Genomic DNA, 15,900 nt, shown 5'->3' with positions numbered 1-15,900 from the left:
TAATTAGATTCATAGTTTTTGCTAGTTCTTACATATCTCCTTTTCAGTTTTTTTTCATTATAGTTTATATTTGGTTATATAAACTAAAAAGTATTTCGTTTTCAGAAAATTGTAGTATTTTATGATACATATGTTGAATACTCTTTTACGGTTCGTTTATTTCAAACACGAGATGTGTAAATGATGATTGTTCTCATAAAACTTGTGAAACCTAATTAAGACTATGTTGGATATTGGCTTTGTCTGTAGGAACGACAAACAATGACATGGGTTTTGAGCATGGTTTGGAGCTCTCACTGTTCTGAAGAAACTAGGTGCCAATTTCTTCATCTGTGGGATGAAATTGAAATTAAATAGAAGATTGGAGAGATATGATGGAAAGAGAAACATTTGCTATAATTTGTAAATATATGTGAGAAAAGAAGTCCCACATCGATGGGAACTTACTTTGGGGCTTACTTTTAATGTTATAAAAGGAGTCTAGTGTTTACTTAGGAAATCATCCCAAAGTCTCTCCTTTTCTATTCCTTTTTACTTTATTTGGTTGAGAGAAGAATTGAGAGAGAATATTAGTTTCTCCTTTAGTTTTCCTATTTCCAAGAGAGGGGTTGTCATTGTTTACTCCTTGGGATGAGAGAGAATGGTATGTAATTTTTCCTTTCCTTGAATAAATTAAATTCATAGCCTATTATCTGTTTTTGTTCCTTTATTTTCATCTTTTATTTTAGTTGTGAGTACTTGTGCTAGTACTCTGATTATATTCCGCTGCTATTGTCATTAGAATAGTGTTGTGATAGTGGATAAAGTGTGGTAGTGTGAAAGTGCATGTCTAGGAAAGTTTTGGCTAGGAAAGACTTGGTACTTAAGCGTGTCCATTAGTGACCCACCTCTCTTTCCTGGGAATTACCTGGTTCACGTTCTGCTTCCATTGTTCCAGTAGACAGTACTATTTATAGTGAGAAGTGCATAAGTCGTTTTTTTAAAGTCATGACAACAAGATACGAGATAGAGAGGTTCAATGGGAAAAATTTATTCTTGAAGAGAAAACTCTATACTCTTCGAATGAGTGAGTCCACATCGGTGACAGACCACATCAACAATCTAAATACATTGTTTGCCCAACTTTCAGTGACAGATTTCAACATAATTGAAAATGAACGTGCGGAGCTTCTACTACAGAGTTTACCTTATTCGTATGATCAACTTGTCATCAACATTACAAATTACAACGTTGTTGACCTCTTACACTTTGAGGATGTTGCCGGAGCTATTCTTGAAGAAGAATCCAGGCAAAAGAACAAAGAGGATATGGTGGAAAAGGCAAGGCAAATAGAAGTTTTGGTGATGACAAGAGGTAGATCAACAGAACGTGGATCTAGTGGGAGTCAGTCTCATGATAGATGTCAAAGTAAGAAGCATCTCAAATGCTACCATTGTGGCAAAAGAGGGCATATGAAGAAAGATTGTTGGCATTTGAAGAATGGAGGAAAGGACTCTGAGGCATCAACCTCATAAGGTTGTATGGCAAATACCTCGGAGGACGAAGATATTTTGTGATGAAGAGGAGAGATCTGGTAAGTCATGATAGCTCAGAAGATCATGGCAGATGTGTGTGTGCTTTTGGGAGATACGTTGCAGGAAGCTAATGCAATGGCTGCATCGACAAGTCAAGAAGAAGCGATCTTGATGTGACATCGTAAACTTGGGTATAAGTCAGAGCGAAGTTTGCAAATCCATGCAGAACGTAATCTCTTACTCGGGCTCAAGAAGGTTGTTTTATCTCTACACGAGCATTGTGTGGTAAGCCAACAAACATAGTCATAGATTGCAGATTGCTAGATTGACTACCAGGAAAAAGGAAAACACAAGAAGACTTGATTTATTCTGATGTAAGGGAATCACCAGAGTTATCACTAGGAGAATCAAACTTTACTCCAAGAGATTGTGGATGTACTACATCAAGAGGAAGTCAAATGTGTTGTTACCAGTTCAAGGAATCCAAAGCACGAGTAGAGCTTGAAATTGGGGAAAATTAAGTGTTTGGGCTATGCTAATAATGTGAAGGGATACCACATGTGGGTCCCACAAGGTTATTGTTAAGCAGAAATGAAATGATGCTCCAACCAGAAGGCATTAAAGAACAAGAAAACTTGGTTTGCATGGTTGAACAAATCTCAGTACGGTTTAAAGAGAGCTAAGGTGTTTGTACCAGAGATTTGATTCCTTCATAAGCCTCGGTTACAACAGAATGGGTGTTTAGACCATTGATGTTTTATGTGGATGACATGTTGGAGGTAGGCCCCAACAAAGTTCAAATCCAGGAATTGAAGGCACAATTGGCTAGGAAGTATGAGAAGAAGGACTTGGAACCAACAAACAAGGATTTCAGGGATGCAAATTCACCGAGACAAAAAAGATAGGAAGGTTTGGCTTTCTCAGAAGAAATTTACTGATAATCTTACGACGCTTCAACATGCAAGATTGCAAGCCAATTTCTACCCCATTTTCTATCAATTGTTCCTCACGTATAAGTCCTAGTAGTGAAGCGGAGAGGATGGAGAAGTCTCGAGTACCGAGTGCATTGGTGGTGGACAACCTTATGAATGCTATGATATGTACAAGACCAGACATTGCACAAGCAGTGGGAGTGGTTAGTAGGTTCATGGCGGGTTTGGTGGAGAGCAGTGAAGTATTAACAAGAGGTCCTTAGGAGGAACCTCAGGTGTTGCATTGTGTTTTGGAGGATCAGAATTATGTGTCAATGAAGTCTACGTGGATTCGATCCTACTAAAGTCTACCAGAAGAACAAGTAACATGAAGACAGAGAATAAAGCATGGTGTGAAGATTTGATTAATTTCATCAAAATCTTCAAGTGGGAGATTGTGAGAAAAGAAGTCCCACATCGATGGGAACTTACTTTGGGGCTTACTTTTAATGTTATAAAAGGAGTCTAGTGTTTCCTTAGGAAATCATCCCAAAGTCTCTCCTTTTCTATTCCTTTTTGCTTTATTTGATTGAGAGAAAAATTAAGAGAGAATATTAGTTTCTCCTCTAAGAGAGAAGGTTAGTTTCTCCTTTAAGGTTCTCCTTGTATTAGTTTTCCTATTTCCAAGAGAGGGGTTGTCATTGTTTTCTCCTTGGGATTAAAGAGAATGATATGTAATTTTTCCTTTCCTTGAATAAATTAAATTCATTGTCTATTATCTGTTTTTGTTCCTTTATTTTCATCTTTTATTTTATTTTAGTTGTGAGTACTTGTGCTAGTAATCTGATAACCAACATGTATGTACATGGCCGAGTAGTACTCGGCCCAATGAGAAGAAAATCTGGCCGGGATCATCCCGGTCCAGATAGGGGCATCCCCACGCGATGGCTCAACCACGAAGGCTTGGTTCCAGCGCAGCGCTGGCAGCCCAGTAAGGGCGCGACCGTGTACTTCCCGTCCTCGTGGCCGAGTATACCCCGGCCTAAGGGGCAGCAGGCTGAACGCGCGTTACAGAGGGGCATCATGCCATCAGACCTCAAGAAAGGAAGGAGATGATACTGGGAAAGTACAGACGGCCAAGAAAGGAAGGAGATGATATTGGAAAAGTACAGACAGCCAAGAAAGGAAGTAGTTGATATTGGAGAGGTACAGATGGCCAAGAAAGGAAGGAAGTAATATGTACAGATGAACAAACTCTGGAATGGAAAGAGCTGATACGTGCAACCTCAGTCAAAAAGGAAGGAATCGATCCTCAAATATAAACGGCCCGCAAATATTAATAACAGGTCCATTAAGAAATTAGTATAAATTAAGGCCTAGTGAACAGGTAAAGGGACACTTTTCTGATTAACCTACTACTACTCATATCAAACACTCTCTAACTTGAGCGTCAGAGTGCCTGCAGGTACCCCCACCCTCGGAGTGCAGACGGCTGGGAGGCTCAGGAGGAGTTCAGGAAGGAGCAGGAGGAGGTTCGACACAGAGGGTACTTGAGACCGTCTGGTTCCGCACCTAAATAGTACCGATCAGGTACAATTAAGCAAAACTCCGTATTTCTTCTAGAGAATCTCCTAATTGTTCTAGAGCAACTAGAAAGATATTCTTTAACCAGAAAGAATTCAGTTCAGATGTAGGATACCTATCCAGAAGTTTTCGCAACTCAATCATGTATGATGGAATCATCAAAGATTTTACTTTTTCGAACTCTGTCTGTAACTCACTATAGACTCGAGAAACAAAGAGAAGATGTGTACGAACGAGATATCCAGCAACAAGGAGAAGGAAAAGGATTGAATAGAAGAACTCCTGAACATTTAGCGATCTCAGATGTGTCGATATCAATAGTAACTCATTATTTCGATGAGTCATTTCTTCGGACAGAAGAAGATTATGGAAACAATTACCCGGAATCTCACTACACAACAATATAAGTGTGATTTTAACTTTTGAATGCAATGCTACATTTCATAGTAATTATCATGTAATTAAGAAGAAGAAAAAGTGTGATTTGAGTTACCAATGTAATATTATTAATTGTTATTGTTTTTGTTTGTATCCCATTACTTTCACTCCATAAGAAACACTCTCTCTCCCTTTTGATAAAAATGATGTAAATTTGAAAGTTTCAGCATAAGGAATGTGTGAAAGACCATGAACTAAGAGATATCTGTATTATATAACTTCGTAGACTGCAACGCATAATCATCTCTGTAATGCAATTCGAACCAGTTCTTGTCCAATGGATCGGGATAGTTCGGATACGAAGCAGACAAAAATCTCGAATTTTCAGTAAAAGAAATTATTGTTTTAAATTTTCCACTTTTTATTTTAAATTGTATATCAAAGAGACTTTGTGTTGAATATTATGTGCTAAAAAATATGGAAGATGATTTTTTTTTACAAGTATTAAATGTTTAAATGATACTTGATGGATAATTAACATGGTGAATGTATCATCAGCACTCTGCTTGAAATTAAAATGGATTTATATTTCTTCTTGATGAGTGAAAACATGTAAGAATCTTGATGTAAGTTAAAGAGTAGGTGGATATTAAGTTTCAGGCGGCATTTTATATATATATATATATATATATATATATATATATATATATATATATATATAGTGTCGTCTAAAAAAGAATATAAGAAAGTGAAAAAAATGTTGATGGAAGCCTAGTGTCGATTCAATATCAAAATAGATATGATGAAAAAATCTTGAAAGCTATCCATGGTAGAGTCGGCCAGTATGGAATGCTAATTCGAGTCAGAATAATTGTCGGAGTAGAAATATAACACTATATTGTCTTTCCACGAATAACGGAATTTCTATAGAAATAATTTTTACTATCAATTATATACTAATAAACTAAAGAGAATCATTACAAGTCATCATAACAAGTCAAATACAAAATAGAAATGTAACGAAACAACGACAACGAATAAAACAAAATATAAACTCAAAATTAGAGGATTGCAAATAGTTTAAAATGTCATAAAGAAAAACTTCAAAAAATGCCTCAAAGCAGATAATAAAATTGTGATGGGTGAAACCTCAAAAATTGCAAAAGAGACTTATGGCTTATGAGTTATGGCTTGGGGTTTAGGGAAGAGAAACTTACTACAAGAATCCCTTGTCAATTATAAAATTTGCGTGACAGACTTAGGGTTCAAGACTTAGAGTTTAAGAAAAAAAAACTACTACAAGAATTTCTTCTCAATCATGAATCGATTGAAACTCTTAATACCATGTAGAAAACAAATAAATATATGAATAAGGGAATTGTATATAAAATGTTACAAGAGGTGTGTTATATATACACACAAAACTAACCCCCTAAAAGTCACAAGTGGACCTAAAACACGAACCTATATTAACATATTTAATGTTGGATGCTAATAAAGTTGGCTTAGCTAACTTTAAGGCAACACCGTCTATTTTTAACTTTCTTCAATAAGTAAAAATAGTCATGTTAGTGTTAGCATCAACAATACTAAGTAAAAGAAACATTGAAAATAAATAAGGTTAACATCAATCTAATTAAAGCTAATATAACACTAATTTTAATTATCGTAATATCTAAGATAATGCTAATATTATATATATATATATATATATATATATATATATATATATATATATATATATATATATATATATATATATATATATATATATATATAAATAAATAAAGGATATCCTCTTCTGTATCCACATTTTGATATTCTCATTTTATCCTTAATTGTTATTTTAAAACATCTTTTGTCTTTTTAACCGATATGTTCAAAATTCTTTTTGTATACATATTTTATTTTTCAAATTTTATATTTAAAAACTATTTTAATTATTAATTATATATTTTTTATTCATCTTAACTCAAATTTCTATGAAAATTAAGAAAATGCGAACACACAAGTGTGATAACGCCTATGTATTCGCGCGTGTGTGTGTGTGTGTGTATATATATATATATATATATATATATATATATATATCATTACACCATTTTTTACTTTAGACCATACTGAACTATTTTACATGTATAAAAGTGTTGTTTATTGTTTAAACATAGAAATGACCACAAATATATAGATGCGGCTTAAAACTACTAAAGGCCATATTTTATAAATAGTTGATTATTTAAGCAACATTGTTTTTTTAAAAGTTGTCTACAGAAAATGTGGGCAAAACAACAAAATTGTAGCCTCTTCCTTTGTTGTTTCCTTATCGGTTATACTATAGACTACGAATCTTTTTCATACATATAGATTAGGCAATGCTGGCATGACAACAACTAGAAAATCATTGAGTAAAATAGGAATTGTTGACAAAAAGAAAAGATGGACATATTCCTTCAATAAAGAGTTTTGATGATGATGATGATGATGATGATGATGATGATGATGATGATGATGACTTATGAAGAAGTATGGAAGACTTGATGATGATGGATGGAAAAATGGTGAAAACATAAAAGAATGCTTAGATTCAAGAGATACATTGAAGATTTAGGGGTTTAGTTGTTTAGGTCTTGTAATCCGTGTATGTTATTTAAAATAGTTAAATTAATATGTCAAGAGTCCAAAGAAAAAACCTAAGTATTAGAGCACCAAGACAATTTTATTTATTTGCAAAACTCACTAGAATAATCGATTATTCTTAGTGATAATCAATTATCTCAACTAAAACTGATTTTTGAGAAAAGCCTCTGTGATAATCAATTATCACTACTAATAATCGATTATCACCTGTAGATAATCGATTATCACTCCTGATAATAGATTATCCTGGCTGATAATAAATTATCCCAGTGAAAAAAAAGTTTTCAAAAATGTTTATATGATAATCGATTATTTATGGCAGTTGTGACTTAAATTTTCATATTTTTAACCTAATTTCTCAATAGACTTCTATAAAGAAAGTGGTAGGCTTTCATTTCAATATACAGAAGTTAGACAAGTCTGAGTACTTGAGAACTCTCTGTGGGAAGGCTTTGAAAAACCTAGTGTGGGTATAACGATAACTTTCATCAAGTGGGATCTTAAGTGATTGAGTGTTGCTGATGTTGCTAGGAGAAGCAGATAATCCTTTGTGTGATTCAAAGGAGGTCCATTCCTTGTGTGATTCAAGGAAGATGCTTTCATCCCTTGTGGATTTCAAGGGAGGTGTCTTCATCTCTTATGTGATTCAAGAGAGGTGTTTTCTAAATCCTAATATTTCTTATCATTGATTGTAAGTTTGGTTTAATTTAGTGATTTAGTTAATCTCATTTTTGAGAGATTAACAGCTGGACGTAGGGTCTTTTGATCCGAACCAGTATAAATATTTGTGCAATTTTTCTCTTTCCTACTCTCTTTATTTTATTGTGTTTTTAAGATAAAGGAAATAATTTTAAATTGAACTTTGATATTAAAAGGGGAAAATTTTAAAAACACAATTTTTATAAAGAACCCAATTCACCCTCCTCTTGGTTTTTGTCCAAACGCTAATCATTTTGCTGCGCGTTTTTCAATAGGAACAAACCACAATTTTTTTTTACTGTTGCTTATATAATGAGTTTTATTTGTCTTAAACCTAGAGAGCATACAAAAGAAATGTTGATAGTTATAGGCAATAGTTGTTAAAATTTGGATAGTTTAGACCACATTTTCAAAACTTTTGTGGCATTAAGAAAAAAGTTGTTACCTAAACTTAAAAGCATAGTTTTTGTACTTTAGGCAACATTTTTAAGTGTGACATGTGTAATATACACATTGATCAACGTTAATTCATCAAATTTGTTGGAGTATTGTTTGAATTGAGACTTTTTTCTTATTATTACATGATAATTACCATAGAATGTACTAATACATTGAAAGATTAAAATCACACATAATCGTGAATAAATGTTTCTCTTATTAAAATTCTTTCCATCATGTAGCTCTCTGCAAATTCTTTGAATTGGCATTTTATCTGAAAGATATTCTGTAATCAAGAAACAGTGTTCAAATATTCTCTCTTTTCTTTTATTACAGGAACTGATATCAGTGAGACATAATTTTATCGAATAACACACACCCATACACGTACAACAGAAACAAGAGAGGAAGAAAGTGTTTCTACTCAATATGTTTCAAACTAAAATTGATACATAACTCTTGGTACAAGATTAGCCTTTTATAGGCTTTACAAAACATTATAATATTAATTTTTGGATAACCCACTCAAGAAGGAATTGTCAATAAAGATCCTTTCAACTTGTGACTCTAACTGAATGGTGCTTACAATTTTGTGCAATTTTGTGCGGTGCCTACAACTTTACCAGTGTAGCTGCCATTATGCTTTCCAATAAAGTTACATAGCTTTCTCATAAGGTTAGTTTTGGTCCAATCAATCATTTTCTATCCGGTCAAAGTTTTTAACTTCTGCAGCTTGATTTAATTACTAACAGGAACATCTTCATCCATGAGAGTGGAGCTCAAGAAAATGGGGAAATAAGATGAGACAATTAAGTCAAGTCTCATGAAGAATGTTGATGTGGATCGGTGGTTGCAGAGGTTCATTCTAGGTGTTCAATTGTACGAAACACTGAGTAGAATGCGAGGCACACTTTCGGAAGATGCGAACGCGAACGGAGAGGAGGAAACACCACTGGTACCTGTCCTTCCAAGTTCGGAGAACAAAGAGCCAATTTCAGAGAAGAATAAAAATAATGAAGGATGAACAGAATACCTAAGAGGCAATATCGTCTTTAATAGGCATGTCAATATGAGCCCAAACCCGTGAGCCAACCCGGCTCACCACGGGTTCGAGCCGGGTCGGGTTGGAAATTTAAAAAAAATTATGATTATAGGCTAAAACGGGTTCAGCTCACTTAACCCACGGGTCAGGTGGGTTCGAGCTGGGTTATAGTGAGCTGACCCACAACCCACCAAATTAAAAAAAAAAATAAAAAATTTTAATCAGATGACAAACATTCCACCTGAAATGAATTAGAAACCCTAAATTTTTCATTTTTCCCTTTCCTTCTTCGCGACAACAGAGAGTCTCTTGTTTTCTTTGCCCACACCATACACAGCTTTTTCTTCACATAGACCACACACAGAGACCTTCGTCTTCTTCATTGTGTTCGTCATTGGTGCTCTGGTGGTTATTGTTCATTGGTGCTCCTTCATTTTATTTTCCTGGTGCTCTTCTGCGTCTGTGTCGGTGGTTCTTCGCATCTACGTTAGTGGTGCTCCGTGTCTGTGTTGGTGGTGCTCTGGTTCTGCGTTGGTGGTGCTCTAGTTCTGCGTTGACGGTGCTTCGGTTCTGCGTCGACGGTGCTCCGGTTCTGTGTCGACGGTGCTCCGGTTCTGCGTTGACGATGGTCTGTGTTAGTGGTCGTCTGCTCGTTAGTGCTACTATTCTGCTTGGTGCTCCTTCGCGTGAGTGGTCATCGGAGTGAGAGTGGTTTTTCATGTTTGTGCCCCTTTGCGTGGTTGCTCGTCCGCTGCAATTGCTCTTCATCTGAGGTTCGTTTCTTAACTTTTTTTCTAAGCTATTGAGATGTTGTTCTGTTGTTTTATGTTTATGATATATTTGTACTTTGTGGGTCTGATTTATGGAAAACATATTCACCTTGAATGGTTCTGAATTTTGCTTCTGTAATTTAAAATTATAATCTGCAGTTTGAAGTGCATGAAAAAGTTTACCCAAAAATTGATTTTCTTGCTTTGATTTCTTTTTTTTTTCAGAAGGTAATTTATAGCATGGAATATGATAATATTCATGAGAGTGTCAATGTCAATTGCAATGTTGTTGATGACAGTATCAATAATCAGAAAGTTAAGGAACCACCTTCAATAAACAATGAAAGTAATGATGTTGAAAAAAAGAGTAAGAAAGCTAAGACTTGTACATCGGAAGTTTGGAATTATTTTTCTAAAATTGGGGTGAAAGATGGAAAAGAGAAGGCTAAATGTAATGCATGTGGGCAAGAGTATGTAATTGGTGGAACTAAAATAGGTACTTCAACATTATTGCGTCATTTGAAAAAGTGTAATGTTAGCCCAAAATATAAGGATGTACAAGGAATGATAATTGACAATATGGGAAAGTTGAGGAGTAAGGAACTTGATCAAAAGCATGTTCGTGAGATTATGACAATGGCTATTGTGAAACATGGTTTGCCATTTAAATTTGTAGAATACAAATGGATTAGAGAATTGCATTCATACTTGAACCCTGATGTAAAACATGTGAGTAGGAATACAACGGTCTCTGATTTATGGAAATTTCATCTTCAAATGAAGGAGAAATTGAAACTTGAAATGCATCAATGTCATAACCGAATTTGCTTAACATCAGATTGTTGGACTGCTTGTACTCAAAAGGGATATATTTGTTTAACAACGCATTATGTTGATAACAATTGGAAACTGAATAGTAAGATTCTTGCTTTTTGTTAAATGGAACCTCCACATACATGTCATGATTTAGCAAATAAAGTATTTGAATGTTTGACTGAGTGGGGACTTGATAGAAAAATATTTTCTATAACTTTAGACAATGCTATTGCTAATGATCGTATGCAACAAATCTTGTGTGAACAATTAAGCTTACAAAATAGCTTGTTATGTGATGGTGAATTTTTCCATGTGAGATGTTGTGCTCATATCTTGAATCTTATAGTTCAAGAAGGTTTAAAAGTGGCTGAAGTTGCTTTGCAGAAAATTAGAGATAGCATTAAATATGTGAAAGGGTCAGAGGCAAGAAAAATAGCATTTACAGAATGTGTTATTCAAGTGAGGGGTATTGATGCTAAGGTGGGTTTAAGGTTAGATGTGCCTACTAGATGGAATTCTACTTTTCTAATGCTTGAAAGTGGTCTTAAGTATCGTCGTGCTTTTGGAAGTTTCACTATACGTGATAGAAATTTTAAACATTGTCCAAGCACTGAAGACTGGAAAAAGGCTGAGAGGATGTGTGAATTTTTAAGGTCATTTTATAAGATAACCAATTTGATTTTGGGCACATCTTATCCAACATCTAATGAATATTTTATGCAAGTGTGGAAAATTGAGTGGTTGCTAAGGGATACACTCAAGAGTGATGACCCACTAATGAAAGATATGGCAAAAAGAATGATGGATAAATTTGACAAGTATTGGAGTGAATATAGTACCATTTTGTCAATTGCCATGATTCTTGACCCACGTATGAAACTTGAGGCTCTTCGATTTTATTATTCAAAGCTTGATGCTTCGACTTGTGATGAAAAACTTAATCATATCAAAGGAAAGATGTATAAATTGTTTGAAGAATATGTGAGTGTAAGGTCAAATTCATCTTATGCATCAAGTTCCCAAGTTACTTGTTCAACAGAAGAACATATCAACATAGTTGAAGATGAAGAGATTGATCCATATAATGTAAGTTAGTCCTCTTTCCCGTCTAATGTTATTATTATGTAATCTTTTTAACCCATTTTATGTTTGCATTGTATTGCTATAGGAATATATCAATTATGTAAGCCAACATGTGAATGTAACTGGCAAGTCTGAGTTGGATTTGTATTTAACTGAAACACCACTTGAGCCAAAGTATTTTCCAAAGTTGGATGTTTTGAGTTATTGGAAGGATCGTCAAGAACGCTATCCAAACCTTTGTAGATTAGCATGTGAGGTGTTGAGTATTCCAATAACAACAGTTGCTAGTGAGTCTGCATTTAGCATTGGTGGTCATGTGCTCAACAAGTATCGATCTAATCTTCTTCCTGACAATGTTCAAGCACTAATTTTAACACAAAATTGGTTACATGGCTTTGAAAATATCGGTAAATTACTTTATATTACTTTTCAATATTTTCTTCATATCATACCAATTTTTGCTAATAAATTGTTTTGTTTTTGAAGATGAAGATAATGAAGATGTTCAAAAAGAAGAAGAAATTCTTCTATACTTTTCTGTTTGTGACTCTAATGCACCTCATGATGGACAATAGTTATTGGAAGTAAGTAAGGGATGCTCACTACAACTTAATGCATGTATTTCAGCTGTTGCAGATTTTTACTATAATCTTTTGTTTCAACTGTGTAGATTTTTTGTTTCATCTGTTGCAGATTTTTTGTTTAGCCTTTGCTATTCCACTTTTAGGGATGTCACTGTCAACCAGAAGGGAGACATTTGAACATGTAGTTTATGACTTCTGTTTTGTAATTTAAAAATATGGGTTGTTCTTGTGTTGAATTTGAATGATGAATCTTAATGCATGTATTTCAGCTGTTGCAGATTTTTACTATAATTTTTGTTTCAGCTATTGCAGATTTTTTGTTTAGCATTTGTTATTCCACTTTTAGGGATGCCACGGTCAACAAGAAGGGAGACATTTGAACATGTAGTTTATGGATTCTGTTTTGTAATTTAAAACTCTGGGTTGTTAGCTTGATTTATGTATCATTGTGGTTACTGCATTTGAGCCCATTTGGTTTGATAATATACTATTGTATTTGGCTAGCATGGTTTGTGAATCAGTAGATTACTAACTTTTAGTTTTCTTTACCTTTTTAACTTAGATTTCACTACAAGAATGGCAAATTGTAATGTAACATTTATTTCAAGCTTGAAGGTCGACTGTTCACATTTTAGGAATAAGTCCAAACAACAAATAATCATAAAATTTTCTTTAAAAATGATAAAAAAAATAAAAAATGCCAAAAAATATTATTTTTTAAATTTTAAACGGGTTAGTGAGCCAACCCACTTAATCCACCAACCCGTGGTGGGTTGAGCCGGGTTGGAAAATTTCCAGCTCACCAGAAAGTGAGTTGGGTTGGGTTACATGTTTACCTAGTCTTTAATATCCATTTGAATTCCAGCATTTCTATTCTCTATTTCTGTTTTAGATACATGTATCATTGTGTAATATCCACTACATACTTACCTTCTTTTGAATTCACAGTTATACGTTCGTAATTTTCTTTCTATGGAATAATAAGGACTTCTTTTCTTCTCCTTCACCTTCACGTTTCGTCTTTCCGATTCGCTCAGGGTTTAGGGTTTATGTTCCGTTCGTTTTCATTTTTATTGTGTTTTGTTTTAATTTATTTTAGTTTTTAATTCAAATGGATATTACACAATGTGAAGACGATATTCTGTAATCAAGAAACAGTGTTCAAATATTCTCTCTTTTCTCTTATTACAGGAACATCTTCATCCAAAATGGGAAAATAAGATGAGACAATTAAGTCAAGTCTCATGAAGACTCCTCCACCAACCCATTATGATGTCTCAAAAGACAATGCTGTAATTCATAATAAAAATACAATTACTTTCAATTCAAAGATTAACTAAATAAAAACACAACAATGAAAAAAGTGGTGGATCTAATTAATCATATGCATATATATAAACACTACCTTACCTTTGGTATACTTCCTTGATTTGATTTTGAAATAATTTCCTCATCACATTTTCTAAATTTTATATCTTCCTGTTTCTCCTCTTCGTCTATGACAACCAAACCTATTCTTTTTATCATTGGTTAAAGTTCAATATCTTCAATGAGAAAACTCTACTATGCTTTGCTTTATATAGATGAAAATCAATGAAAGAGGATTAATATTAATTTGTTTTTTTGGTAATTCTTGTTTTAGATAGTTTTAAAATTGGCAAAAGTAATTAATGTATGCACTTAGTTATTAAATAATGTCATTAATTTAATAAATTAATGAATTCATTATATTATTTATAAAATTCATTAAATATACTAGATGAAATTAATACATATATTAATGTAACATTTTTTCTTTCCTTACACACTTTTTATTCTCTCTTTTAATGGTTTGATTTATTCTATATTTACAAAACTCACTCAAAGTTTCCCTCTTTTTTATTTGTGCAATTATGTTCAAACAATGTATTATCATTTTCAATGAATAAAATAGTTTTTAAATTTTACATTTTATTATTTTCATTCTTTTTTAATATTTTTATTTATTAATTTTTTTTACATGAGAATGTTTGTAAGACCCACTTTTATTGAGTGCCCTAATGTTAAGGGCTGCCACACTGTTGGGCATAAAGGGCTGGCCCATAGGGTGCCAAGGACCCTAAAGCAGCCAAGGTCCTTCAATTGCAAGTCATTCTGAAAAATTAGTGTCCTAACTCACCCATTTTCTCTCCACAGAACCTTTGCTAGGGTTTGGAGATCTACCCAAGTTCAAGTGAGCTCAACCTCCGTCTCCCGTTCACGTAAGTTAGTTCTCGAACCTAGCCTTTCTAAGTTGTTTTCGTGGTTTATGTCGGGACTCACTGTGTGAATCCAATCTCCTTTGTCATGCCACTGTTTCAGTTCATAGATTTGTCCTTGGAGCTACTGGTTTCGCTGGCTTAAGAGTCGAAGTCCAATATTAGCCCTTTTCCAAGTAAGGGAAGCTAGGTTCTTTTTCGCGTTTTTGAAATATGTGGTTTGTTCTCGTTTCTGTTTTATGCTTAAATGATTGGAAAACGTTATTTTTGGTATATTTCTGAGTTAGGGGTTCCAATATTCATGAAACTGTGATGTTTGACGTCTTTTCTCGTATTCTGATGCGTCGCACAGTCGCTGGGCGAGTTCCTTGGCTCGTTGGGCGACTGTGTATTTTTCTGATATGCGCAATTTTAGTAAAATTGACTTTCTCAACTCATTAACCGTTAGATGGAGCTCAAATTTTGACATGTGGTTAATAACATGCTCTTTTATGGTTTGACCGGTTGGATCGTCGATTAGATGTTTGTAGCTCGAGAAATGTGTCACACATTACTGTAATGATTTTGGTTTCATGATAATAAATTTTCTTAGGAATTTTGGTGTAAGAATTATGGTTGTGAGTTGTGCTTGATTGTATGGAATTGCAAGTACTTAAACATTGGAACTCATTTATTTGGGATGAATACTATTTTGTGATATATGTATGTCTTGGTATGCATTTATAAAGTATGAGATGAATGAATCTGCATGAGTGATGTGATTTATGAATTGTGAATGATGAACTTGGATAAATCTTGGCATGCGATTTCAATGAAATGGTTGGTTATATATGTGATCATGAATTCGGTATGAACAATAATGTTACATTGATGGCATGGTATTGGTATGAGGTGAAGTTCTATATCCCCGAATTGGGAAGAATGGGATGGTATGAAATCAACATGGAATATGAATAAGGATGGGTTACAAAGGATGGCGTGAGGTGTTAAATGCATGATCAATATTATTTGTTTGTTTGGAATGTGATTGGTATGTTGTCAGTACGTAAATTCACGAGTCTCTAGGTGAGACTTCCTGATCGTGCTTCAGTGGTCGGGACGTAATTCCATGGCCCCTGTTAGTGGGTGTCCATGGTGGTGCCCCATCTATATAACGTGGTAAGAATTCAAGGTAAGGATTGCATCCTGACACTCTAAGGAGTCAGT

The 15,900-nt window shown here is 34.1% G+C and overlaps 1 protein-coding gene across 1 annotated transcript; it reads left to right on the top strand.

Moving 5' to 3' along the window:
• Positions 1-10,214: 10,214 nt before the first annotated feature.
• On the top strand, positions 10,215-12,634 carry LOC114180834 (zinc finger BED domain-containing protein RICESLEEPER 2-like). The gene is made up of 4 exons (XM_028067123.1): positions 10,215-10,629; positions 11,137-11,876; positions 11,959-12,280; positions 12,567-12,634. Exons 1-4 carry the CDS (start codon positions 10,215-10,217, stop codon positions 12,632-12,634), a joined length of 1,545 nt encoding a protein of 514 aa, XP_027922924.1.
• Positions 12,635-15,900: the final 3,266 nt, after the last annotated feature.

This window comes from Vigna unguiculata, chromosome 4 (genome assembly GCF_004118075.2).
Source record: "Vigna unguiculata cultivar IT97K-499-35 chromosome 4, ASM411807v1, whole genome shotgun sequence".
Lineage (NCBI taxonomy): Eukaryota > Viridiplantae > Streptophyta > Magnoliopsida > Fabales > Fabaceae > Vigna > Vigna unguiculata.
Note: the sequence above shows the minus strand (reverse complement) of the source record. Positions and strands in the feature narration are given on the sequence as shown.

Excerpts from the sequence above, each read along its gene's own strand:
- LOC114180834 (XM_028067123.1), top strand. The coding sequence starts at position 10,215 with ATGGAATATGATAATATTCATGAGAGTGTCAATGTCAATTGCAATGTT. Across the intron at positions 11,877-11,958 it reads AAGAGATTGATCCATATAAT|GAATATATCAATTATGTAAG; the intron begins GTAAGTTAGTCC and ends GTATTGCTATAG. Across the intron at positions 12,281-12,566 it reads ACATGGCTTTGAAAATATCG|ATTTTTTGTTTAGCCTTTGC; the intron begins GTAAATTACTTT and ends CATCTGTTGCAG.